At 44.6% G+C, this 27,875-nt stretch overlaps 1 protein-coding gene across 2 annotated transcripts in view; it reads left to right on the forward strand.

Moving 5' to 3' along the window:
* Positions 1-25,030, forward strand: part of SLC5A11 (solute carrier family 5 member 11) — a 43,949-nt gene extending 18,919 nt beyond the window's left edge. Inside the window, exons 7-15 of one of the 2 annotated variants that reach the window (XM_057749094.1) lie at positions 1,289-1,369; positions 7,712-7,917; positions 12,268-12,403; positions 19,412-19,519; positions 19,865-20,015; positions 21,602-21,770; positions 22,169-22,384; positions 23,381-23,549; positions 24,735-25,030. In XM_057749094.1, coding sequence (XP_057605077.1) covers positions 1,289-1,369; positions 7,712-7,917; positions 12,268-12,403; positions 19,412-19,519; positions 19,865-20,015; positions 21,602-21,770; positions 22,169-22,384; positions 23,381-23,549; positions 24,735-24,940 — 1,442 coding nt within the window. In that variant the 3' untranslated portion in view covers positions 24,941-25,030. The remainder of the gene's footprint in view (positions 1-1,288; positions 1,370-7,711; positions 7,918-12,267; positions 12,404-19,411; positions 19,520-19,864; positions 20,016-21,601; positions 21,771-22,168; positions 22,385-23,380; positions 23,550-24,734) is intronic. The other variant, XM_057749095.1, reaches the window with a different exon arrangement.
* The last annotated feature ends 2,845 nt before the right edge of the window (positions 25,031-27,875 follow it).

The following is a 27,875-nucleotide window of genomic DNA, read 5'->3' on the forward strand; positions in this document are numbered from 1 at the left end:
TGTTCGCCTCTTGGTCCCTACCACGTAGAACTACTAGGTTGACCCCTCACCAGATGTTTGGTGGGTGGTTGAGTAAAACACTAGACACATGCCTGGCACGTGGTAAATGCCCGATAAACGTTAGTACAGAAACGAGGGTGCATTTCAGTGGAACCAGACTTCAGGATCTCACCACGCTCAGTCTGACTAATTGCCTGAGAGGGGCCAGCAGAGGACTGGGGCCAGATGCTAAGGCAGGTCTCTCTCCCTTTGTGAGAGGGCCCTATTCCTGGGGGGAGGGGGGAGGACTCACCGGAGAATACCACACCCACATGAGTGCTTGTCTGTTTGTTTGTTTGTTTATTGTACAGTGACTTTACCCACGGTTAAACATGTTCACTCAGATAAGTGTCCCTTCTCTGTAGGGAAGGAGGAAGAAGGGAAGGTTAGAGATGGGAAAGTTCGCTTTGTCCAGATGCTGATGGGATTTGCTACCATGATTGTCATTACAAAGATTTTTCTAGGTGGTGAGACCAGTAAGAATTCACTGAGGCCAACCACTGTGACCGTCTTTGGGAGGCCTATTAGATTCTGAATACCTAGCACTCACATCCTTTCTCCAACGTTAAAATAAAGGTCTTCAGATCTTGGGGACCATGGTCTATGCATCACTTCTCATGTCAATTAGAAATGACTGTGTAACTAACCACCCGAGAATTTCGGGATGTAATGGTTTCTTCCCCCCCACAATTCATTCCATGGGTTGCCTGGGTGGTTTTCTGCTGGTTTCACCTGCGGCTTGTTGACTTATAGTTAGATGGCACCTGGAACAGCTGGCTGGAACAGAATGGCCTCATTCAGGTGGCTGGCAGTTCGCTGGGCTGCTAGCTGGGCTTTCCTTCCAGGTGGCCCATCCTGCTCCATGAGGCTAGACTGGGCATCTGGAAGAAGCATAGTGTTCTCAGGACAACACAAGACCAAGAGCAGGAGCTGCAGGGCCCCTTGAGACCCAGACTTGGAGATGCACAACATCGCTTCCACAATATCTATCGGTCAAAGCAAGTCATTTGGCCAAACCATGTTTAAGAAGAGAAATCAACTTCACCTTAACATGAAAGGAGCAGCAAAGCCACATGACAAAATGGGCATGTACATGGGAAGGAGATGTTGTGGCCATCTTTGCAAACAGTCAACACCAAGACCTCTCCCCACCATTAGGTCTTGAACTTCCAAGTTCCCTCTGCCACCCAGAGTAACCCATCTCCATCAGGGTACCTGACCCTCACCTCAGTGCACATCTCCCCACCAGGTGGCCTGGCTGCCGTGATCTACACGGATGCTCTACAGACTCTGATCATGCTTATAGGAGCACTCATCCTGATGGGCTACAGTAAGTGGGGCCCCCGGGTCGTTTGGGCAGATGACAGCACCTCTCTCGAGCATGGACATCTTCTTTCATCACTGTTTCAAACCCAGCTGGGGATTCCTGCTTGAGGCATGCTTATTTAGTTGGAAGGGAACTGAGCTTATCATGGAAACTTACTGTTTTTTAAGGAAAAGTTAATAGATCTTCCTATATTGATATGGATAAATAAATAAACAAATAAAAGGGGACAAAGGGACAATTCTTTCTCACAGGAAATTTCCAATTAATAAATGCAGATGGAGTGAGGGAAATAGAATATCACCATTAGAACACCACAGTAATAATTGCTACAGACAAGATCCAGTGATCAATGCTGTAGTTAGTGTGTGAAAGTTTATGAAGAAACAGGATATTTGCTTGGTCTCAAAGTATCATGTCCAAAATATTTATTAATTATGAAGGGAGGGCTTCCCTGGTAGTACAGTGGTTAAAAATCTGCCTGCCAATGCAGGGGACATGGGTTTGAGCCCTGGTCCTGGAAGATCCCATGTGCCACAGAGCTACTAAGCCCATATGCCACAACTACAGAGCCTGCACTCTAGAGCCCGCGAGACACAACTATTGAGCCCATGTGCCACAACTACTGAAGCCCGTGCACCTAGAACCCATGCTCCGCAGCAAGAGAAGTCATCACAATGAGAAGCCCGCGCACCACAACGAAGAGTAGCCCTCACTCTCCGCAACTAGAGAAAGCCCATGTGCAGCAACGAAGACCCAATGCAGCCAATAAATAAATAAATAAATAATTATAAAGGGACATATAGCCACTTTACAGTGGAGAAACATGGCATGTACCACTATAACTAAGCGATACAAGGCATATTAACTGATATTACAGTAATCAGACATACCAATATGTAGCTCCTGATATGACAGACTGAGAAGGACACAGCATCACCTCTGTGCCATTCTTGCCAAGGTATATATTATTCATTGTGAAACATCAGACAAACCCAAATTGAGGGACATTTTTCTACACACGATGACCAGTATTCTTCAAAAGTATTAAGGACATGAAAAATAAGGAAAGACTGAGAAACTCCAGAGAGAGGAGGACACTAAAGAGACACAACAAATAAACACAATGTGGGATCCTAGATTGGATCCCAGAAGAGAAAAAGAACATTAGTGATGCAATTTGAACAGCCCGTGGTATAGTTAATAGTAAGGCACCAATGTTAATTTCTTAGTTTCTGTAACTGTACTTTGCTTATGTAAGACAGTAACAGTAGGTGAAGGTGTATGGGAATTCTCTGTCTACTTATACAACTCTTTTGTATGTCTATAATTATCTCAAAGTTCAAAGTTCAAAATTGAATAACTATTAAAACGTAATCCAGATATTCTATCATTTAATGCTCATAACAACCCAATGATATCAGTATTATTATTACCCCATTTGTTGGATGAGAAAATTAAGCCACCAACTATTAGAAAACTTGCTCAAGGTCACAAAGCTAGGATTCGAAGCCAAGATTCAAACCCAGTCAAACTGACTTCAGATCTCATACTCTTCCTTCCTCATCATACTCCTTGGTGATAATAGTGGGGAGATAATGTGGTAATAACTTTTGTGGGAAGAGTCTAGGAGCAGGAGTCAAAGAGTATAAGAAGAATTTTTACCTTAACATTGTGCATTTCTGCACAGTTTGAATGTTGTGCATGTTCCCTTTCATCTTTCAAACAAAAATTCATGGAATGATAAATTAGTTTCACAACAAGAACAGCAACAAGACTTGCTTATTATTAACTTTAACAGGAAATGTTTTGGACCGTTATGTAGAAGAAAAACTCCACTGGTATATACAAAGAGGAAATATAAATAAATAATAAATATATAAAGGACTCATGTCCAGCCTCACTAGATAAATGTTTGGTGTGGTTGCTATCATAAATAGCAAAACTTTGAACCTCTTGGTGCTACACAAGTGACCCACACACTTTCAGGTTTTAGAGGCAAGAGAGCCAAAAGATAGACCTTGACATAGATCTGTTATTCTTAGCCAAACTTCCTGATCTTTCTCCCTAAAAGTATGGGATCTCAATGAGGAGCTTCCATTACTTACTTTATTACAATCAGTCAGGAGAGAGATTACAGATCAATCTTCAATAACCTTCACCATTCTCCTCTATCTAGTAGACTCTCTCCCAAGGTATCTGTAGGTTATTAAATGTGGAAAGTTGATTGACCATATATGCATGGTTTTCTTTCTTTCTTTCTTTTTTTAATCACTAAGGTTATTTTATTTTTTATTAATTTTTTTTGGAGTATGGTTTTTTTTACAATGTTGTGTTAGTTTCTGCTGTACAGCAAAGTCAATCAGTTATACACATACATATATCTACACTTTTTTAGGTTCTTTTCCCATGTAAGTCATTACAAAGTATTGAGTAGAGTTCCCAGTCAGTTCTTATTAGTCACCTATTTTATACATAGTAGTGTGTATATGTCAGTCCCAATCTCACAGTTTATCATGGTTTTGTTTCTGTGCTCTTAATTCTGTTCCATTGATCTACATGACTGTTTTTATCTTAATACCATAGTGTTTTGAATACTATAGCTTCATAATACAGTTGAAAGGAAATGAAATGGGTCCAGCTTTTTTCTTTTTTCTCAAGATTGCTTTGGATATTCAGCCTCTTTTGTGGTTCCATGTGACTGTTAGGATTGTTTTTTTCTATTTCTGTGAAAAATGCCTTTGGGATTTTGATAGAGATTGCATTGCATCTGTAGGTCACACTGGGTAGTATGGACATTTTAACAATATTAATCTTCCAGTCCATTAACATGGAATATCTGTCCATTTGCTTGTGTCTTCTTCAATTTCTTTCATCACTGTTATTTATATCAATAGTTTTCAGTGTACAGATCTTTCACCTTCACAAATATGACTGTTTGTGCTATTATCCTTTTACTTAGTTATATATTGTTTATTTTCTCAACAAAATCTCAAGGATTATAGTTTGGATTAAGAAAATTAAACTTTATAAAACAAAGTATAACATAAGTTGAAAAGCATTAAACAGAGATAAAAGCCATTTTATATTGAAAAATAGCAAACTTATAATGAAGGTATAACCTTTATGTATTAAATAACTTTGCAGCAAGATACACAAAACAAAAGCTGTTACAAATAGAAGAAATTGATAGAAACCAAAATAGCACCAAAAACTTTTAACACATGACAGAACAAGAAGCCAAGACGTAAATAAGCTTTTGGAAGTTATAAATCATATAAATGAAAAAACATTCTCATAATAGTGAGTATACCTTTTCCCCAGCATCATAGAATCATCTACAAAAATGAATCATTGTAAAACTAACTTTTGCAGAAATATTCATGTAAATATTGTTCAGATTATATTATTTTACCAAGGCAAAAGAAGAAAATTTCATTTCGCTAGGAAAAAGTATAAATTTTAAAAATCTAATTACTTAGAAATTTTAAAGCAGTCTCCTTACTAGTGCTTAGGTCAAAGAGGAAATAAAAACTGCAATTAGAGACTATTTAGAAAAGATGATGAGAACATTACATTTCACACTTAGTGGTGAAATCAAAGCTATACTCCTAGAAAAATGGTTACATCCATGAATATGAAAGTCCAGTCGAATGAATTAGAAAAGAGAAAACTACAGAATGAATTACTCCAATATCTATTTCTTTGAAAAGAACCATAAAATACAATAGGAAATCAAATTAATGATAATGGAACTAAAACAGAAAAAAAATTTATATTATAAGAATATAATTTACAAAGCTACATGAACACTCACTTAAAATCCATGTTTTGCTAGGAAAATCTAAATGACTAAATTTGACTCAAGAGATAGGAAACCTTAATGGAAATTAATAGAGATTAGTGTGTTTGTCTTATTTATTTATTTATTTATTTATTTTTCTTTAAGAACTTTTATTGAGATACAATTGACATACAATAAACTTCGTATATTTAAGGTGTACAATTCGATATTTTTTTTCTTATTGGTAGTGTATATATGGCAACCCCAATCTCCCAATTCATCCCACCCCAACCCCTCCTCTGCTTTCCCCATTTGAGGTCCATATGTTTGTTCTCTACATCTGTGTCTCTATTTCTGCCTTGCAAACCGGTTGATTTGTACCATTTTTCTATATTCCGCATATATGTGTGAATATACGATATTTGTTTTTCTCTTTCTAACTCACTTCACTCTGTATGACAGTCTCTAGGTCCATCCATGTCTCTACAAATGTCCCAATTTCGTTCCTTTTTACAGTATATTTGTTTTAAAAACACATTCAAAAAGAGGCACCAAAAAACTAGAAGCAATCCCATTAGAATTAGAAAAAGAATGCTATCTCGTTATTTATGCAACAAAAAATAAAACCCATAAAATACACGTATTGAAAAGAAAGACTAAATCCTTATTATTTGGAGATGACCGGTTATCTAGGAAAAAACAAACAAACAAGAGAAACTGAAAAACTAATCTAAAACAAAGCTTATTAAAGTGACTGAAATCAAGATTAAAATTCAGAATCTCCCCCACTTTCCTTTATGCCAAGAGGATTCCAAATTTCATTTGGTACCCTGATGTCTCCCACATGGGTGCTGCTCAGAGTGTGGTCCATGGAACAACAGCATCAGCACCAACTGGGAGCCCATTAAAAGGGCAGAATCCCAGGCACCACTGCAGACTTGCTGAATCAGGATGCTCTTTTTAATGGTTCCCAGGTGATTTGTGTGTACGTTAAAGTTTACGATGCTCTGCCTACTTTATTTTCACCCATTCTGGGGTGATTCTTTTCTCAGCATTTCTACCTGCTATTATCTCTATGCATGTGCTTTACACACTCTTCTGAGGGAGGGTCCAATTATTGATAAAACCTCCCTCCCTCCCTCCCACTACCACAAAATAATTTTTCAAGGAAATAAAACATGACAAAAATTTGTCACCACACTATGTTCGCCCCAGTAGCCACTGTTCACCACAATCTTTAGCAAAGATAAGCCAGGCTGCAGGTTACATATCATTCCTACCTAAGTGGTAACATCAACCCCTTCTCTTCCATACCAAAAAACAAACAAAAACAAAACAAAATGAAACAAAACAAAAAACCCACAAGAAACAAACAAACAAAACCAAACACAACCTTCCAGAACGTAATCCAGTGAGAGCAATGTTATTTTGGGGATAACTTTGAATCCCTTTCAAATAATGAAAAGAAGCAAATCATCTGCAAGCTACAGTGCTTTATTTATTTATTTATTTTTTAAGGACAACTCATGTTTTTGCCAGATGCTGTGCTTTCTATGGGCAGTATCTCATTTAGTCCTTCCTCCAGCCCTATGAAGTTGGCGCTACACTATCCCCACCTGCAGATGAAGAAACCGAATCTCAGATGGGGAAGTGACTTGCTCAAGGCCACAAGTTACTTTGGACCACTCTTGTGATACCATGAATTGAGACTAGCTGAGAAGAAGTTCAGAGGTGAAAGAATATTTCCTTAAGTCAGGCTTTCTGAACCTGGACAGAATTCAGGGGTTTTGTGAATCTTGGACAGGAAAGAAATCCATCTCTATTTTCATAAGTTTATCATTGACATTTAGCATCTTTCAATTATTAGTGTAGGCAACAAACTACATAAATCCTAGCAATACCTGACTTTGATACCAAAACATACCCTTGATGTTTTTACAGTTGCTGTTGATGTATTTTTTTTACTTGTTTATTTGGTTGCACTGAGTCTTAGTTGTGGCAGATGGACTCCTTAGTTGCTGCTTGCTGGCTCCTTAGTTGTGGCACATGAGCTCCTTAGTTATGGCATGCAAACTCTTAGTTGTGGCATGCATGTGGGACCCAGTTTTCGGACCAGGGATCAAACAGGGGCCCCCTGCATTGGGAGCAGGGAGTGTTAACCACTGTGCCACCAGGGAAGGCCCACTGCTGATGTATTGAAACACTGTGTGCATGGTTACTTTCAAACTAAGTTGTTATTAGAACCACTGCAGGGTCTTCCTATTTAATGGCGCAAATAAATAAATTACTATGTCAGAGTTTTTATGGTTTGATGAGTGCCTTCAACATACTTGATTTTCTTTACAATCTATGTATTTTGTATTATATATTTAGAAATATTATTCTGAGAAGTAATCCATAGTCACTACCAAAGGTATTAAAAAAAAAAAAAGAACCTTTAAGTCAACTAACTTGCCTTGGTATCTCTGTTCTAAGCAGGATTTCACCAATCTCCAACCACCCCCTCCTGAGTTGCTGTGGATCAATCTGAGTTCCTGGCAATCTGGGCTTCCTCTGAATTGCAGGTTTTGCTGCAGTCGGCGGGTTGGAAGGCCTGGAGGAGAAATACTTCTTGGCTGTGGCTGGCAACCGGAGTGGGAACAGTAGCTGCGGGCTGCCCCGGAAAGATGCCTTCCATATTTTCCGAGACCCACTGACATCTGATCTCCCGTGGCCCGGGATCCTGTTTGGAATGTCCCTCCCATCCCTCTGGTACTGGTGCACTGATCAGGTATCGGGCAGTAGGCTGAGCAAGCTGCTCTCCGGGACGCTTGCTTCCTTGGGGTGTCTAGAGGCTGGGTTTTTTCTCCCACTATCTGTTCTCTTAGTTGCATTTCTCCCTGAACATCCTTGAGAACTCTTTTCTCTCTGCTGCTCTACATGTTATCTTCTCATTCTTGCTCATGTCAATGGCAAATCCAAAGGTGCTATTTGCAAAGGGGAAAGCTTGATACATCCTGCTGAATGTCTGGAAAGATTCAGTCAGCAAAAGAGATGATACATTTCAAATGGAGGTTAAAACTGATATTGGTATTATTTGCTCCACAAATACTGGGCATCCTCTATGTACCAGCCTCTTGGAAACCACAAGTAAACAAACCAGACAGGGCTCTTGGAGCTCTGGTGAGCCTTATGGAGCTCACCTTCTTCTGGTGGAGGTAGACAGGAAATAAATAAACTATGTGGAACGTTAAAAGGTGAAAACTGTCATTAAAAAACAAAAACAAGCACAATGGGGAAAGGGAGTGTGTGGGAGTGACATTTAAAATAGGGTGGTCAGGGGAGCCATGGTTGAGAACTGACCTTGAGCAAAGGAGGAGAGGAAGTGGGCTCTGATGATTGTTGGGTAAGCGAGTTTGGGGCAGAGGGACACACAAAAGCAAAGCCCTTAAAGCAAATATATAACTGGTGTGAAAAAAGAAATTAGAAAAACAATAGGCACTGTGGTCTGTATAATAAGCCCTTTTGTGTTGAAAGGCTGGGGGCGGGGGTGGGGGGGTGTGTGGTGGATAGAATTCGTATTTGCATTTGCTTGTATGTGCTGAAGGGAACTCCGGATGGATGTATATAAAACTAAGAGCAGTTACCTGTGGGCAGGGAGGCAGGCAGACCTGCCAGGATGGATGGGAGCCATTTCACTGCACACCTGTTTATACTTTCTCAGCTTTCACACACCCTGGGAATATATCATCTGTTGAAATGGTTTTTTCTGTTACATTAAAGATCAGAGATCTGCGTGCCATTTTGGAAGCCATATTTCATATTCAGTGTTGATGAGACTTTAAAACAGTGGGCGTGGAGTTGGACCACTGGATTGATGCAGGAGAGAGTGAATTGATGCAGGTAGAGAGTGAATCCAGGTCACTCCACGGGTCAGAGCACCTCTAAGGGAAGAGCAAAATATGAAGGCAGAGATGGGTGTGATGCTGCCCCTTTAAGAGAGAGCACCCCTCCCCTTCCTTAGCAAATCTTGAGCTGAAGAGACTCTGGGAGACAGTTCAGTTGGAGGCTAACAGCCTGGGCTTTAACCTTCATAGGCCTGGAATCAAGTTCAGGTGACATAACCCTGGCACACTGTTTAATATCTCTGAGCCTCTGTTTCCTCATTAGTGGGGTCATTAATCACTGCAAAACAGGGAAGCATTAGGAATGTGCTTATAGTCCTTTTTGTTGCAGGGGCATTTAATAAACCATCGAAAACCTTTACATTTTTGCTGTGGTTTTATGTTACTGCTCTTGAGCCGGCTCACCAGCTTATATTTATTAATCCACACAAATATTTCCTTGAGATGCCGCACACCCTTCCTAGCTGGGATTCCAGTGTGCATCCCTTGAAGCCCACCTCCAACCCACCTCGCATTGTTCAAGAACCTGGGGACTTAGTCCAGGATGACTCGATTGTCTTCCAAATGCCAGGCAGGGTGAGACGGCCCAGAAACCCAAGCCCTCCTTGGACCTCATGCCTTTTGGTTTTTTTGCTGCTGAGCTAGATTCTGTTGAGTCCAAAAACTCAACAGAGTTTGTGCTGGTGCTGCCCTAGGAGATGCATATCTCTGTCACTATATGTAGCTCATTCAGAGCAGGAGAGAGGCAAAGCAGCATTCATTGTTCACTGATGGGGAGTGTGTTCCAGATCTTCCTGGGCAGAGACAGAAGAGGCACATCACAACTGATAATACTGATAACACTTAAACACTTATTGATACAGGACCGTTTACCAGTGACTGATGGAAGCATTTCCTGTGTATTAACTCATTCATTGTCATAACATTTCTATGAGCTATGCTCCATTGCTTCGGTCTGGGGGTTGTCATACAGGGCGACACCCTCTTCCCAGGGCTTGTGGGGTTTTGAGCAGTACAACGCTCTTATAACTTATGTAGCTGCCTCTGAAATTCACATCTGGAGGCTCCGCTTCATGGGAATAAAAGTGAGCATTCTTTTCAGTCATAGCTTTAGATCTCCCGTCGAAAGAGCTTGGCTTTCCAAAGCTATAAACTCTCTCCTCTCTGCTTCCAGATAAACTGACAAGGATTGAAGCTTGCGTGCCTCTTTTGGCACCTTAATGAAGCAATAAAAAGTATTCTATAGATGCTATATCATTACATATAACTACCACATTCTTAAGTGTTCTAGAAAGCTCCAATGCTTTGTAGTCCTGAGAAGTGACAGGTAACAGTTAAACCAGCTTCTAGACAAGGACAGCTAACTTCCCAGCTCTGGCTAGAAGGAACCTCAATGCTCCCTGACCTTTCCTCGAATAAGCCGATTCCATGTTTTAGAGCCTTTCACTGACAGCATCCAAAGAAATAATAATAATCTGTGCAGGTGATGCTATACTTGTTGCAAGTGACAGAAGAAAAAAAAGTCAAACTAGCTTAGGAAAAGGGTGGGGAAATTATTAGCTCATGGAATACAAACTGCAGGAAGTTGAACTAGCCTGCAGAAACTCCTGGAATTTATTCTGCTTTCCTTGTCCATCGTCTTTCTTTCTTACATGCTGACTTCATGGTCTCTCACTGCAGACCAACTGCAAAGAGACTGACAACTCTCGAAGTCCCAAATCCAAAAACCCTGTGGAAGGGCTCTAATTGGCTGGGCTTGGGTCAGGTGCCTACCCCTGGTTCAGGCAGAATCTGTGCCCAAGATGACAGAGCAGCCGTGTGGAGAGGGGGTGAGTTTCAAAAGAAGAAGCAGGGGACTTCCTAGGTGGTGCAGTGGTTGGGAATCCACATGCCAATGCAGGGGACACAGGTTTGAGCCCTGCTCTGGGAAGATTCCACATACCATGGAGCAACTAAGCCCATGTGCCACAACTATTGAGCCTGTGCTCTAGAGCCCGTGTGACGCAACTACTGAAGCCCACACGCCTAGAGCCCGTGCCCCACAACAAGAGAAGCCACTACAATGAGGAGCCCGTGCACCACAATGAAGAGTAGCCCCCACTCGCAGCAACTAGAGAAAGCCCGTGTGCAGCAACAAACACCCAACACAGCCAATAAATAAATAAAATAAATAAACTAATTTAAAAAAAAAGAAGCAGGACACTCTAGCAAGCCTATGCCACTGGTGAACACTATTTTAAAACATGGGAAGAATTCCCACTTTGTCCTGCTCACCATAGCACCATGATAGTAACGGCATTTCACTCCTCTTGTCCACAATTCACTGAACCAACTCGTAAAAGCTCTGGTAACTCACCAAGCCCTCTGCAACTTCTCCATATGCTTCAAGACCCAAAGCCTAAGGAAATAGTGGAGGAGGTTCTGAGTTCATGTATCGATAGATTCCATCTGAAGGCTGGAGCAGGATTTGTGGGGAGCAGTCTTCTATTCAGAAAACACTCTAGAACATGTCATTCCCTTTGAGTGGATAAATCATTTCGGTATTCGATGTTGGTATATACTGCAAAATCATCACCAAAATAAATCTAATTAGTATTCATCATGAAACGGTTAAAATTTTTTTCTTGTGATGAGACCTTTTTTTGTGTGATGAGAAATTTTAAGATCTATTCTCTTAGCAACTTAAAAATATGCAATCCAGTATTAATTATAGTCACCATGCTGTACATTACATCCCTAGGACTTATTTTATAACTGAAATTTATACTTTTTGACTCCCTTCATCCATTTTGCCCATCTCCCACCCTTTGTCTCTGGCAACCACCAACCTGTTATGCATGGATAAATCTTGACCAGACCTCCCTTATGCCCTCCAACAGAGATGGGGTTCAGGATAAGACCTTGGCGTAACATATGCAGTAACTACAAGCCTGGACATGCCAGTCCTGTCAGTAGCAATATGTCAGATCCTCTCTCTCTTTCTCTTAACTTACCACTCCCAGCAAAGTATTTGCATTTCTCTTCTATCCTCCTTCCCATTCTTGATTTCTTTGCCTTGGTATGGCTACCCCAACTGGACCACTGGACCACAGTGATTGAGAATAGGAGAGATGCTTCCTTAGAGAAGCCAGGCAAACCAAGCTCCTGAGTTTGCTATGCCTACCAAGAAGCCATGCATACCTAGTTTGCCTTAAGAGAAAGCCATCTCAACTTCCTACCACTCCACTGTTTTCCAGGTGATTGTTCAGCGGACCCTGGCTGCCAAGAACCTGTCTCATGCCAAAGGAGGCTCTCTGATGGCTGCGTACCTGAAGGTGCTGCCCCTTTTCATCATGGTATTCCCTGGTATGGTCAGCCGCGTCCTCTTTCCAGGTAAGAAGACAGTGGGGAGGAGCGGTTGTCCGTGAGTCTCAGACCCTGTGAAGTGTTCTAAACATATTACTGACTGCCCCACGAGAATGCAGCTGGAGTCCCATCCTGGTGATTCGAATGAGGGGTTCCATCCCAGCATCTACTGACTCTATGCTGTTTTCTCACATTCATTCAGTGCGAACGTCCTATAGATGTCTCAGACCAAATCAAGTGGAGACCTATTTGGAGCCTTGCCTCAACTATATATATTTTTGAAACCATGAACTAGGCTGCAGTCTTGTGATCTCAGATGTCAGCTCCCTGAAATCTCATGTGAGGGTTCCTGTTACTTCAGTGTTTGAATCCAGTGGTTTGGCAACTTCAGCCCAATAGAACCCTTTGAGGGGTACTTTTCTTAACAAAATTAGGAATATCAAAACCTCTAGAGTATTTGCCTCAGCTTTTTTTTTTTTTTTTTAAACTTGGTAGAGGGATGAGGTTTGCAGCCTGGGGATTAAACAGGACTAGGGGTGGGGGGTGTTATTGGGAGTCACTGTGATGTCAGGAACTGGTGATCTGTATTGTATGGAAGAAAGGTTTCCACTGCAGTAAGTTTAACCCTGTATCTACCAAAGCTGTTATTTACTCAAAGGGGCAGAAAGCTCCCTCCCCTATGCCTTATCCTACATGGTGTCACAGAGGTAAAGAAAGGGTAGGATGAAATGGTTAGTCAGTTGGTCCAGAAGTCTTGTCAAAATAATTTAGAACAACATGAATTAGGTGGAAGGACTTGGGGAAGAAAAGGGATGGAGAGCTGTCCGTGGTGCTAGATGCTGGGACTGTGGTTCTCCAGCCCTGATGGATGACAAACCCAGACCCACCATTGGTCCTGTTTCCAGGGAAGGGGCACAAGGCTTGAAAAATCCCAGGTGGGATCTGGGTTTTATGGTGACTTGATGGAAAATATACAGCTAAGCAGCAAGGTGACATGTGAACAAAGAAAGCTGCTTAAAGCACCCAACATTCACTGTGCTCAGGGCCAGCCCCTGTGTGGGTTTTGCAGTAGAGTGTGGGTGGTTATGAGTATGCACTCTGTCTGAAATGCCTTGCCTGAATCTTGGCTCTGCCACTTACTTGCTGTGTGACTTTGGATAAATCACTTATTTTCTCTTTGTTTCTGTTTCCTCACTTGTAAATTGGGGACAATATTTCCTAAGGCTTAAAACAGTTCCTGGCATATGGCAAATGCTATAGAAGTGTTCACTCTTTTTATTCTTTTTTAAAATTAATTTTTATTTGAGTATAGTTTATTTACAATGTTGTGTCAGTTTCTGCTGTACAGCAAAAACTGAATCAGTTATACATATACATATATCCACTCTTTTATAGATTCTTTTCCCATATAGGTCATTACAGAGTATTGAGTAGAGTTCCCTGTGCTATACAGTAGGTCCTTATTAGTTATCTATTTTATACACAGTAGTGTGTGTATGTCAATCCAAATCTCCCAATTTATCCCTCCCTCCCTTTCCTTCTTGGTAACCAAAAGTTTGTTTTCTATACCTGTGACTATTTCTGTTTTGTAAACAGGTTCATTTGTACCATTTTTTTTAGATTTCACATATAAGTGATATCATATGATATTTGGCTTTCTCTGTCTGACTTACTTCACTCAGTATGATGATCTTTGGGTCCATCCATGTTGCTGCAAATGGCATTTTTTTTCACTCTTATTATTCTATACATGTATGATCTCATTTATTCTTCAAAACAACCTTATGCAATAGGTACTATTATTACTTTCATTTACAGATAAAGACATTAAAGTGCAGAGAAATGAATTCATTCGCTCATTTATTACTCTTCCATGGATTCAACAAATATTTTGGGAGCCAATTATCCACCAGGCCTTATTCTAGAAGAGGCTTGGGATCCATAAGGGAACAAGACATACAGTAGCCCTGCTGTCGTGGGGCTTATATTGTAGTGGTGGAGGAGACAAGACTACGTAAACACCTAAGTGAGCTATGCATTGACTGTGCTCAGTGCTGTGGGTAAAACACACAGTGAGACATTACAGGGAGTGCTGGGCAGGAGCTCCTCCTGACAGAGTTTCCAGGGAAGGCCTCTGTGAAGAGGCAACAGTTTATTCATGTGGATGGCTTGAAGATAAGCTTTAGGGGACTTCCCTGATGGTCCTGTGGTTAGGACTCCATGCTTCCATGGCAGGGGGCATGGGTTCAATCCCTGGTCAGGGAACTAGGATCCCACGTGCCCTGCAGCATGGCCAAAAAAGAAAAAAGGAAAAAAAAAAGAAAGAAAATATACTTTAGGGACTTCCTAGGTGGTGCAGTGGTTAAGAATCCTCCTGCCAATGCAGGGGACACGGGTTTGCTCCCTGCCCCAGGAAGATCCCACATGCCATGGAGCAACTAAGCCTGTGCGCCACAACTACTGAGCCTGTGCTCTAGAGCCCGTGAGCCACAACTATGGAGCCCATGTGCCACAATAACTGAAGCCCATGTGCCTAGAGCCCATGCTCTGCAACAAGAGAAGCCACCACAATGAGAAGCCCGTGCACCACAATGAAGAGTAACCCCCGCTTGCCACAACTAGAGAAAGCCCGTGTGCAGCAATGAAGACCCAACTCAGCCAATAAGTAAATAAATAAATTAATTAATTAATTAAAAGGTATATCTATACTTTAGAGTGGAATCAACCAGATGAATGATGGGTTGGATGAGGCGGTTAAGGAAAAAAGAGGAATCTAGATCACTCCTGGGTTAGGAAGTTATGTAGTTAGTGCTGCGTAAGCCAAGATTTAAATCCAATGCATCTGCCTCCAAAAGCTGACTCTTAATCACGCTACTGTCTCTCTTAGGAAATCACATCTTAAGCTTCGGATCAGTATGTGGATGATCGATAACAAGACCCTGACCCTCTTAGCAGTCAGCCAATCAATGATGATTATTTAGTGAAACAGAACATTCTATGCCCCTAGGGAGTTTATAACCTAACAGATGAGTCTGGTACTCCTGAAAAAGTAAGAAAAAATAGGTATTAGTGTATGGTAGCAGCAACAAGTGTGAAAGAAATTTAAGAGAGTGAGGCAGGGTGGAAACAATGAGGTGGGTGTGGTGTATCTGAAGGCCTTGACTAGAGCTTCTCAAAGTGTGGTTCCCAGTCTAGCAGCAGCAGGGTTGCCTTGAACTTGTTAAAAATACAAACTTTCAGGCTCTAAGACTTTTTGAATCCAAATCTCTGTGAGTGGGTCCAGCAGAAGACTGAGAAGCCCTGGTCTAAAGGACCAGGTGCAAGGCCAAGCCCCTGTTCCTATACGTTTCCACTCTTCTCTCCATCTCAGCTCCATCAGCAACCTGCTGAATCTTCCAATGGGTCCAGCACTGCCTAAAAGGATGCTCTGATCCAGAGCTCTCATCAGCCTGGACAACATCCTCTTCCACTTAGTCCATCTGAGAAATAGCACACACTTGTAAAGGAACTCTAGTGGAAACCAAGAAAGAAGCAAAACAACCCTCAAAGCAATAAAGCACAAGAGCCTAGAAATGTACCTGTTTACAAAGCCAATCATCTCCACTTGAGCTTTGGAGTAAACTAAGGTTTGAATCCTATCCATGATACTAGCTTTATGATTTGGGGATGTTATTTAGCCTCTATGGGCCTCAGTTTACTTGTCTTTAAAATAGGTATAATACAATATCTTCCCCATGGAGTTGTAAAGATTACACAATAAATCGTATGTACAGTGTTTATTTGTGGCATCCAAGTCATAATGACCCTTCCGTGAATGTTGACTTTTGGAAGAAGGAGGTTTGGTGCTGTGTTTGGATTGGACTCTGCTAGAGTCATCCTTTATTTCAAGCATCAGAGAATCTGACAAGGGAATCCACTCCATATATGAGATGGTTGATTAATTAACCCAAGACAGGTGGGCAGATATTAGTGCATGGTGAGTTAATGAGCACAAGAGTGTTGGTTTCATTTATAACTTAGCTGAGCCAACTAGTTTCCCTATGACGAACATATTCTTTAGCCTGAATGAACAAACACAATTTTCTGCCCTAAACATGCTTTATAAACTTTGTGTCTGTCACGTGTTTCATGGTTGAAGGTTGCATTCCTAGAAGGTTAAACAAAAACTAGGGCATTAAATGAATTATTTCAGGGAGAATCTTGCTCCTTCTTGGTGTCCCTTGAAAAGAGGAGCTTTTGGACAACAAGAGTCCGAACCCATAAGATTTGAAGGTAAACAAGATTGTTGCTCCACTTGGGAGGCCCCATACCATGTTTTGGCCACAGGAATGTAACTATTTTCTAATCTTCTCTTAAGCGTCCTCAGATGAGTCATAAATAAGCCAAGAACTTGGACCTCTTGAAAGCATTTTTCTCAACAGTATTGTTTCTTCTCAACGGTTCTTCTCAAATATCATTTTTGGTCTGCAGTCTTAATTTTGCCTAAGACTGAATCAGAGTTTTGGAGGCATCTACTTTTATTCCACAGCAATGGTTATTAGTGTTATGAATTGTGGCCATAGCACCCATTTCCTCTCCCATTGGTGGATGTAACAGGAGGGAAGGGTCCCAGCTTTGAGAAGACATAACAGTGAGTGGGGAAATTTTACAAAGACCCGTTCGTCCTTGGACTTCCTAATGGATGAAGGGATCTGGGGTGATTTCCATTTGTTAGGTCTCATGCTACCTTAAAAAAGAAAACGAAGAATTGGGAATTCCCTGGTGGTTCCATGGTTAAGACTCCATGCTTCCACTGCAGGGGGGCTCAGGTTTGATCCCTGCTCAGGGAAGTAAGATCCTACAAGCCACATGGAGTGGCGAAGAAGGAGAAGGAGAAGGAGAAGGAGAAGGAGAAGAATCAACAACATTAGGGGAGGGATAAATGAGGGATTTGAGGTTCACAGATACACACGACTACATGTAAAATAAACAACAAGGACCTACCGTATAGCACAGGGAACTATATTCAATATCTTATAATAATCTACAATGGGAATGGATCTTTTAAAGAATGTACAATACAGTATTTCTTTTAATATATGAATCACTTTGCTGTACACCTGAAACACTGTAAACTTCTATACTATACAACTATACTTCAGTAAAAAATTTTAATAAAAAAGAACCAACAATATTAGATTTTAAAGTTGTGATATACTTTAAATGTTTACATCTATTAAATTAAGAGTTTTAACAGGGATAAAAATATAAAGACTGGACATACAACCTCATCTGGAGATACTGTCAAGCATCTGTATTCAAGGCCATGTGTGAATTGGAGGCCTCAACTACATGATCATCATGATGGTGACATTGCATCGGAACCAGGGAGGAGATGGGCATGGGCAGTGAAGGGCTCCAAGCCCACCCCTAAACTGAGGTGTGGGGTGCTTCCCACTTGCCATAGAAGGTGGGTTTAAGGCAGTGTCACCCGTCAGAATGAGGAGGAAGGACAGAAGCCTTTGGATGGAGCAGAGGGAGGGTCTTGGAGTTATTTATGGGAGTTATTCCTAGATGCGGCTGGCAAAAGAGACTTGAGGGTCTATATGTGGTCCAGCAGGGATGCTGGCATTGAGCCAGTGGTGAGGAGCTTGGCTCAGCTCAGATATGAGGAGGAGAGAAAGACAGAAAGTAACAAGAAAGCTGTCATTCAAACACAGGTGCCATACCAGTGAAGCAGCCTACAGTGCTGTCTGGGCCTTCCTTCCTGAAGGATTGGATTGGTAGTTGGGAGACCTGGTCTGTCTCTGACACAACCTTGCTGGGCAATTATAACCAGGTCCCTTCCCCTCTGTCAAGAGAACACAAATAATGAGATAGCTGGCCTCTCTCCAACAAAAACGTATCAAGCATCTACTCTGTGCCACACACTAGTATAATTTTATTTATTTATTTATTTATTTATTTATTTATTGGCTATGTTGGATCTTCATTGCTGCATGTGGGCTTTCTCTAGTTGTGGAGAGCAGGGGCTACTCTTCATTGCTGTGTGTGGGCTTCTCAGCGCGGTGGCCTCTCTTGTTGCGGAGCATGGGCTCTAGGCGCACAGGCTTCAGTAGCTGCGGCACGTAGGCTCAATTGTTGTGGTTCGTGGGCTCTAGAGCGCAGGCTCAGTAGTCGCTCCGCGGCATGTGGGATCTTCCCGGACCAGGGATCGAACCTGTGTCCCCTGCATTGGCAGGTGGATTCTTAACCACTGTGCCACCAGGGAAGCCCCTAGTATAATTTTTAAATCTCTTCTTTTGCCTTCCAAGCAGGAGGTCTATGTTTGTAAGCGTGGGATGTGTTTATCATGATAATAGGTAAAGATGAACAAGTAGAGGAGCCAGGAAGTCTGGATGGATTTACACTAGAAAATCATTACGCTGTTCAGGAGAGAAAAGAATTGATAACGGAAATGGAGAGAGAGGAGAGAGAAATTCAGAGCCTTGTTGGGTTTTTATGAGTCTAAAATGAGGAACAGCTGTTGATCTATGTATACTATTGAGAAGGAGATGGGGAAAAGATGAAGTTTTAAAATATTTGCCATGTGTCAAGCGACGGCAATCTCCTTTGCACTTCTGATGAACTTAGGTAGAGATGTGAATTGCTTGTGTCCTTTTTGGGGGGCTTAAGGAGCCTGATGTAGAGAACTGTGCTGTGATTGGCCATGAGGTATCTCAGCTTTATATGGGTTACAGTAATAACAGCTGAAATGCATTCAGTACTTCCTATGTCCCAGACTCTACTAAGTGTGTAATATACACCGTTTCAGTCAATTCTTATGAAGCAGAGGTCTGTTTCTGTCCCAGTTCTACAGATACGGCAACTAAGGTTCAGAATGGTTAAGTAACAAGGCCATGGTTAATCAAGTTTATGCTCCTTTTTATTTCACTGGGTTGTACACTTACACACAGTAACCCTGTCTCCTGGTGCTGGCCTGCACCGGGCTGTGTTCTGCCGGGCCTGTGGTTCTGAGGGTCTGTCTGCTCAGCTCTGGGCTTGTTTCCTCCATAGACCAAGTGGCTTGTGCAGACCCAGAAATCTGCCAGAAGGTCTGTAGCAACCCCGCCGGCTGCTCTGACATCGCGTATCCCAAACTTGTGCTGGAACTCCTGCCTACGGGTAATGATCCCTCACCCCTCCGTTGAGTCCCCGGGGGCACCCAGAAAGGAGGACACTGGCTGGGCTCTGATCTGAGCCCGGGGCAGGGGGTGCAAGATGGGAGGGCCGTAGGAAGGAATGCGCTCTGGGCTGAGGAACCAACCCCCCAAACGAAGCTCTGGCCATGGCTACGCAGGGGGCTCTGCCCGACCCTCCCCTCTGAGTCCCTCCTGTCGGCTCCCACCTCTGAGTTCTGCCTCCTCGGAGTTGAACCTCTCAGGACCAGCTGGCTATGGGCCTGGGAAACGGGGTCAGCGGTGACGGCAGAAAGAGCCCGAGGCCCAAAGCCGTCCCTTCTGCCCCCAGGGCTCCGAGGGCTGATGATGGCTGTGATGGTGGCCGCGCTCATGTCCTCCCTCACCTCCATCTTTAACAGCGCCAGCACCATCTTCACCATGGACCTCTGGAATCATCTCCGGCCTTGGGCATCTGAGAAGGAGCTCATGATTGTGGGCAGGTAAAGTCTTCCTGAGTGGGGCCCTGCTGGGGCGGGAAAAGTCCAGGTAACCCAGGGAGGAGAAAGCTGAGCCACCCAGGGGGAACGTCCAACCAGCAACTTCTCCAGGCTGGTTCAGCCTCCTCCGATGGCCAAGGTGAAGTCCATGAGGGCCCTGTGGATGAGTAAGGCATTCATTCATTCAAGAGATATTCGGTGAACACCTACTACGTGCCAGGTGCCGGGTGTATAGCAGTGAAAGGAAAAGACTCCGTGTTGCTTTCGTGGAGCTAGAAGAAGAAAGGGATAAGTAAACAGGCAGTTATAACCACAACGAGTGCCATGATGGAGAAGCCAGGAGGCCTAGGGAGGCAGAGGAAAAGTCTCCAACTTGGATTGGGACCTGAGAGATGAATAGGAGTTAGCCGGGTAAAAGGGAGGAGGGTGTTCTGGGGGTCGGGGGGACGGTTTCTCTACCAAGTCTTCTGCAAAGTCCTGATATCTAACGGGGGGAGTGAAAATGGCCGAAGGGAGTGACATGTACATTTTATGTAAAATATATGCAAATAAGCATCTTGGGGCTCTGCCCCTCAGGAAGGAGCATCCTAAGGGCTGTCTCAGTCGTGGGTTAGAGAAAGGCTAACCCTTCTAAAAACCATAATCCATTTTTCAAAAAGATAAACTAGACTTCATCAAAATCCAAAAAAACTTTTTTGCTTCAAAAGGAACCATTAAGAAAATGACAAGCCAAGCCACAGATTGGGAGAAAATATATGCAAACCATGTAACTGACAAAGGACTTGTAACCTAGAATAATCTACACAGTGAGATTGTAATCTAGAAAGTTACTACGAGATACCACTACACACAGACTAGAATGGCTGTGCTCGAAAAGACAGACAGGGAGGCAGAGAAGTTGGAACTCACGCATTGCATGTGGGAATGTAAAATGGTTCAATTGTTCAAAAGCAGTTTGGTATTTTCTTAAAAAGTTAAGTATAAACTTACCATATGACCCAGCAATTGCGTTCCTAGAAATAAAACCATATGTCTGTACAAAGACTTGTATACATATGTTCATAGCAGCATTTTTGACAATAGCCAAAAAGTAGAAACAATTCAAACGTCCACTGATGGGTGAAGGATAAACAATGGTACACAATGTCGAATCCACTCAATGGAATATTTTTCAACAATAAAAAGGAATGAAATACTGATACATGATATGTGATGAACCTCAAAGATGTGCTAAATGAAAGAAACCAACTGCAAAAGACCGCATATTGTTTGATACCATTTATGTGAAATGTCCGGAAAAGGCAAACCTATAGAGACAGAGGCAGATGAGAGCTTGTTTAGGGTGGAAACTAGAATAAACTGTAAATGGACATGCGGGGACTTTTTGGAGTGATGGATGTTCTAACACTTGATTGTGGTGTTGGTTGCACAACTCTATAAATTTACCCAAAGTTACTGGATTGTACACTTATAATGGGTAAATAGTATGGTATATAAATTCTAACTCCAAAAAGCTATAAAAAAGAGAGAGAAGTGTTCAGGGAAGATAAAACACTAATGGGGGGGGGTCTCTCTCCATCTGGCACCAGGGTGTTTGTGTTGCTTCTCGTGTTGGTCTCTATCCTCTGGATCCCTGTGGTCCAGGCCAGCCAGGGTGGCCAACTCTTCATCTACATCCAGTCCATCAGCTCCTACCTGCAGCCACCTGTGGCTGTGATCTTCATCATGGGATGTTTCTGGAAGCGGACCAATGAAAAGGTAGCTCTGGATCAGCCCTTCAGCCCACCGGATGGGAGAGGAGGGGACTGGAGACGGGACACGAGGGTGTCAGGTGTCATTAGGGAGAATGAGCTCTGTGGAGGAAGATACAGGGAGGGTGTTACCCGGCTTTTGAAAAAAAGCAATGTGGGTTCTATTTTGATGCACTTTGTCCTTAAACAGGGAAGCCGAATTAACAGGGAATTATATGTAATTGATTAATTATATGTAAAAGATAAACAGATAAGTAGCTCCAACCCTTTTCGAATTACTGACCCCTGCTGTGACCGTCAGTAGAAAGACAAGCTCTTGAGGGGGCTTGCTGAGGTTTCTGGAGGCCAGTGCCGGCCGCCACAGAGTTCTGCATGTATCTAAGGTGGCCTTACTCTAATTTGCAGGGCGCCTTCTCCGGTCTCATCTTGGGCCTCCTCCTAGGCTTGGTTCGGCTGGTCCTGGACTTCATTTATGTGCAGCCTCAGTGTGACCAGCCAGATAAGCGCCCACCCGTGGTAAAGAATGTCCACTACCTCTACTTCTCCATGATTCTGTCCTCGGTCACTCTGATCACCGTGTCCGTCGTGAGCTGGTTCACAGAGCCACCGTCCAAGGAGATGGTACATTTGGGTTTGACACTATATCCATTGAGACACTTCACTGCTAGCGACAGAAAACCCACACTGACTTCAGTGAAGAGGACTGATTGTTCAAAAAGCTGAAAAGTCCAGGGCTGGGTCTTAGGAAGAATTTGATTTCAGGATGCTTGAAAAGACCATCAGAGTTCATCTCTCACCTCTACTTCTGTTCTCAGGCCCCTTGTGGGGCCAGCAGCTTTTAGGAACACATCCTCTCTTATTCTCATTAAGCAAAAGCATAAGCAGTTTTGTCCCAGCATTTCTGGCAAAGTTCCTGATGACCATTGACGGAGTCAGCTCAAGATACACCATCACCCATGAACCAACTCAGTCCCTGTGGCCAGAGAAATGGATGAGCCGAATGCTGGTCCCTGGGTTCCCTCCACACCCACGGGCTAGGGTTGAGCTCTAGGGACTAGAATGAGGGAGGCTGAGATCCCCACAGGAGAATTAGGGCTGTCAAAGAAAGATGCGGGACTGAGTGGGGGAAATCTCCATTGATGTTTTTGTTAATTAATTTATTTATTGGCTGTGTTGGGTCTTTGTTGCTGCACACGGGCTTTCTTTAGTTGTGGCAAGGGGGGCTACACTTCATTGTGGTGCACGGGCTCCTCATTGCCGTGGCTTCTCTTGTTGCAGAGCACAGGCTCTAGATGCGTGGGCTTCAGTAGTTGTGGCACACAGGCTCAATAGTTGTGGCGCATGGGCTTAGTTGCTCCGTGGCATGTGGAATCTTTCTGGAGCAGGGATTGAACCCATGTCCCCTGCATTGGCAGGAGGATCCTTAACCACTGTGCCACCTAGGAAGTCCTGTTCATTGATTCTGAGGAGTTGTGGGAGCTGACGCTTGTCGGAGGGTGGAGTGAGAGGGCAAGACTGGGAGAGACTCGGACGTGAGCTTGGGGTTGGAAGGGGGTGGGAAAAAGAGATGAAAGTCACCACCTCACCCCGCCTCTCACAATCATCTCTGCTCCACAGGTCAGTCGCCTGACCTGGTTTACTCGCCATGACCCCATGGTCCAGAAGGAACAGGTGCCACCGGCAACTCCCCCGCCTCTTACCCTCTCTCAGCACGGGACACCAGAGGCCAGCAGCACCAACATGCAATTCGAGATGGTTCAAGAAAACCTGTCCAAAGCCCACAGCTGTGAGTTGCCTTGCTCCTCGGTTGCAGGAGGAACCTCAAGAAGCATCATTATGTTTAAGGGGAGATTTTTCCATCAAATCACAAGCCAGAAAAGGGGCACACGTGGGATTTTAGCACCTCCCCACTCCCAGGGTCTGGTCCTTCCTCACTCTCTGGCCACCGGAAGCGTTAGTCTCTTTCAACAGATGCCTCAGGTGGGCCGTGAGAGCCAGTGCTCGTTGAGTGCCTACTAAAACAGGGCTCATCAGATGCTCAGGAAACCCCATGTGGTAGGCTGGGGCACTGCTGGTATTCCCTAAGTTACTGATTTTAAACGGGCAGCTTGCAGACATATTTTGGTTTAGCTCAACCTACTCTTTTAATAAAATGTGAGTTAACCTTGTAAAATCGTGAGATTTCACATAAAATTCCAGATGTCCATCTTCTCTTGAAAAATTGGCAGATCTGGCAACACAGAGCCCGTCTGTCTGCATGGCAACAGTGGTCTGGAGCTGCAAAGCAGCTGTTCCTTAGACCTGGGATACAGTTAGCCAAGGTCCCCACCAGTCCCTACTGCCTCCATGACCCGAGGCTATAGATTGGGTCGCATCACACATGGATTAAAAAAAAAGTTGTGGATATAAACCCATATCATCCTATAGTGGGAAACTCAAGGATGGATCCAGAGGGCCATGTATTTCAAGAAAAATGAGAGAGAGACACTTTCTCGGTAGAGGTGGCATGTTTAATAGCAAGTCAGCTCCCAGAACTCCCACACACCACCTGCCTGGCTCCATCCGCCGTTGATTTTACAGCCCCAGCTCTGAATGAAGAAAGAGTTCCCTGCAAGAGTGAGCATCTCCCTTCAGCCTCCTGGCAGGCGATGCGATACAGGGAGGGAGTCGGATAGAACAGGTCCTAAACCCAGCTCTGCCTCTGCTACCCAGCTGTGCGCGTCACTCCAGTTAGCCTGAGCCTTTCTCTCTCCATCTGCAATTCTGCACCTGAAAATGGTGGAAAGTCCGGAGATACCAATCTTGCAGAACTAAACAGTCTTCCGGAATTAAGGGATGAATGAATACCTTCCAGAAAAGGAACGTAAAGCGTTGACCACAGTGGATGGAACACACCCGGCGAGTCTCCCCTCTCTGGTCTGGGAGACACCACCCATATGCTTATGACCTTTATTTGCTGGGTTCTTTTTAGGTGACATGACCAAAAAGCGGTCCAAAGTGGTGAAAGCCATCTTGTGGCTCTGTGGGGTGGAGAACAAGGGCAAGGAGGAGCCGCCGAGCAGAGCAGAGCCTGTCATAGTTTCCCTGGAAGAGAAGCCCTTGGTGAAAACCCTCCTGGACGTCAACCTCATCGTCTGCGTCAGCTGTGCCGTCTTTCTCTGGGGTTACTTTGCATAACGTGGGGGTGAACCCAGGGGTCCAAGCTCTTGGTTTGTTATCAGTGTCCTGATTTTTTAATGAAGGAAAAAATAATAATAAAGCTTTGTTTGTTTACCACCAGGCTCCAAAGGTGTTTAAGGGCCATTTTCAACATGACATTTAGCCCTTTTCTTGTTAAAAGGGAATGAAGGTTACAAGCTGGAAAAAGAGAGAAGCATAAAGGCTTCCTTGTCTCGAAAGGCCAGTCATTCACTCTTCCCGTCCATCATATAACATCAACAGCTAAATGCAAAGGGTTAGACAAGCAAAGAGACACCCAGCCCCCCAGTAGCCACATCTCCTGGACTCAGTGTTGGCACTTGAACTCTCCCCAGCTCACCTCTGAAGTGCAGGGAATGGGACCTGCATCCTATCTCCTGCCTTCCACTGTTGGTGGCTTTAGGTGAAGGAATAGTCAGTCCCCAAAGGCTTTCTCCCTGTGAAACTTGCTCCTCTCTGTGATCTCTGGGAACTAGACCTGAGTTGGTGTCCTGGAATCTTGTGCCATCAGAAAACCGGGGAACCGTGTGGACATCCCAAGTCCTGCCTTAGCCTGGGTTTCTCTGCTTTATTCCCCACAATGATGCTTCCCTAAAACAAGAGACCCGGATGGGCAACTCCACCACGAATCGCTGCTGGCCGAGGGGTAATAGGGCTTGGACCTGAAGAACAGCCACCCCTGTCCTGTGGAGGGTCAGCCGTCCTAATTACTCTCTTCTGGGTGCCAGTGGGGTCTGGTGGGATGACCTGTAGGGGCTGCGTGTGCCATGTGCACAGCGGAGAGCAAGGGCAGCCGACAGAGTGAGCCCCGAGACCATCTCTGGGGTCGCCCAGGGCCGTGAGATATTACTCTAGTCCTGGGATTACGGGGACTGGGGGGCGGGGTGGGTTAGAACCTCTCACGGGCCCAGCAACTGGAGAATGAGGAGTCTCTCAAGGAAGTCCAGTTTCCAAGGAGCACAGACAGGAAGCCCAGGGCTGAGGTGTCACGGGTGCATCCAGCCCCTCATGACATCTTTTGAGTTCCTACTTGATGCCCTCAACACCTGGACCAGCCTGGCCCAAAGGCAAAGGCATTAGCTTGACACCCATCCTTGTCGGGGGCCTGGCTTTTCCACCTGGACCCGGATCCAGATGACAGCTGTGAGCTGGACAGAGGCCCCTCGGCCCTCCCAGGAAAGGGCTCATTTGGGGAGCTGTTTGCTCGTGTGGCTGCTATCCAGACCCTGTAACTGGTTCTGCAAGAGGCTGAACTGCACGTGGGCTCAAGGGGAGGCTGAGTGACCCTCTCAAGGGCCAGGGGAGGGGGGTGGGAGGCCCAGGAGGCTTCCCTGCGCCCCCCACACCCCCATGCTGAGACCTCTGCTGCCGCCGGCTGGGGTCAGAAGTGCGTCTCGGTGGGAGCGGTCATGGCGGTAGCTCAGGCCACTGCCGTCTGTCCCCTGGATCACGGCCACCGGTGTCCCGACTGGCCTTCCTGCCTCTAGCTTTGCGCATTCTCCAGCCCCAGGCAGAGAGAATCTGATCAAGCCATGCGTCTGCTTGCTCCCAGGGTCAAGTCCACACACCTGGATGGGATTTTCCAAGAGCCCTGAGAGCCAGGCCTCTTTCCAGCTTGGACTCTGATCTCTCTCCCTTTGCCGTCTAGGGTCAGACCACACTCAAGCTGTCCCCACCGTGGGCCTAGCACAGTGGCTGACACCCAGTGGGTCCCAGAAATATCCAGTAAGTAGGTCTTTGCTTCTGCTCTTCCCTTCAATCCCCCCCTTCCCCTCCTGATCACCGCCTATTCTAGTCACTGCTTAAATATCACTTCTTCCAGGAAGCCTTCCCTGGTCATCCCGCACCCACTATCACATGTGCCTTCAAAGCACACATCACACTGTATTACTGATTGCTTAAGTATCTTCCCAACTAGAGAGAAAGTTCCACGAGGGCAGAAGGCATCGCTCACACTGATGTCTAGCACAGCCTGGCGAATGGATGAAAGGATGACCTTCAGAACACGGATGTCTGGTGCCTTGTCCCATGTCCCCAGTCACACACTCTCCCTGGCCTGGTGGCTATGCCCCTCCCCACACCCCACCCAGGAACACCCACTATTCCTGCACCAATTCAGTCCTTGAGGTCTGAGCTCGTGGAGGTGACCAGGCCCTCCTTGATCACAGACGATGGTCTCCAGGGCTGCCCTTAGGACCCGCTCTCACCTTTGGGAAAGGTCCACAATTAGTCACCAAATCATGTGGACTCTGCTTCCCTAACCATGTGTTCATCGGTCCACTGCCTCTACCTTACTGGGGCCCCACCGACTCCTCTCTCGGGGGTGTCCTGCTGCTAGTCTTGCTCTCCTCTCCCCAGCCCATTTTCCGCATCGCAGCCATGAGGACCTAAACTGCAAATCCGACAGTCCCTCCCCTCCTCCATCCAGGCTGCCCTGGATGACTGGCTCCACACGTGAGTTATAAAGCCCTTCACGCTCCAGCTCCTGCTTCCCTCACCAGCCTCATTCCTTGCCTGTCGCCTGCCTCCCCCTCTGCTTCTGGGCTGTCACCTCACAAGGCATTCCTCCTAGTGTCTGGAGGCCCCAGGAGGGCCCACCTCCCCCCACCTCTCTCCACCAATATGGGCTTTCCTCCCACGTGCTCCCACTCCACCCTCCCTGCCACCCTCCGCAGCTTCTCCCTATTTCCTGCGGAATTTGTTTGCAAGCTTCCTGGGGGCCAAGGCCACGTTTGTATGGTTCAGGTTGGTTCCCCAGGGTCTAGGCCAGTGTTCACCTGGAGGAGACATAGAAATTATTTATAAGACATGGCTTGAATGCTAAGCATCCTTGTATGAAAGCAAGAATGTTTCTACCAAGAAATGACGTGAAAAAAAATTTTGGTCATCCAAATATAATTTATTGATGTGTATG

Source organism: Hippopotamus amphibius, chromosome 9 (assembly GCF_030028045.1).
Source record: "Hippopotamus amphibius kiboko isolate mHipAmp2 chromosome 9, mHipAmp2.hap2, whole genome shotgun sequence".
Lineage (NCBI taxonomy): Eukaryota > Metazoa > Chordata > Mammalia > Artiodactyla > Hippopotamidae > Hippopotamus > Hippopotamus amphibius.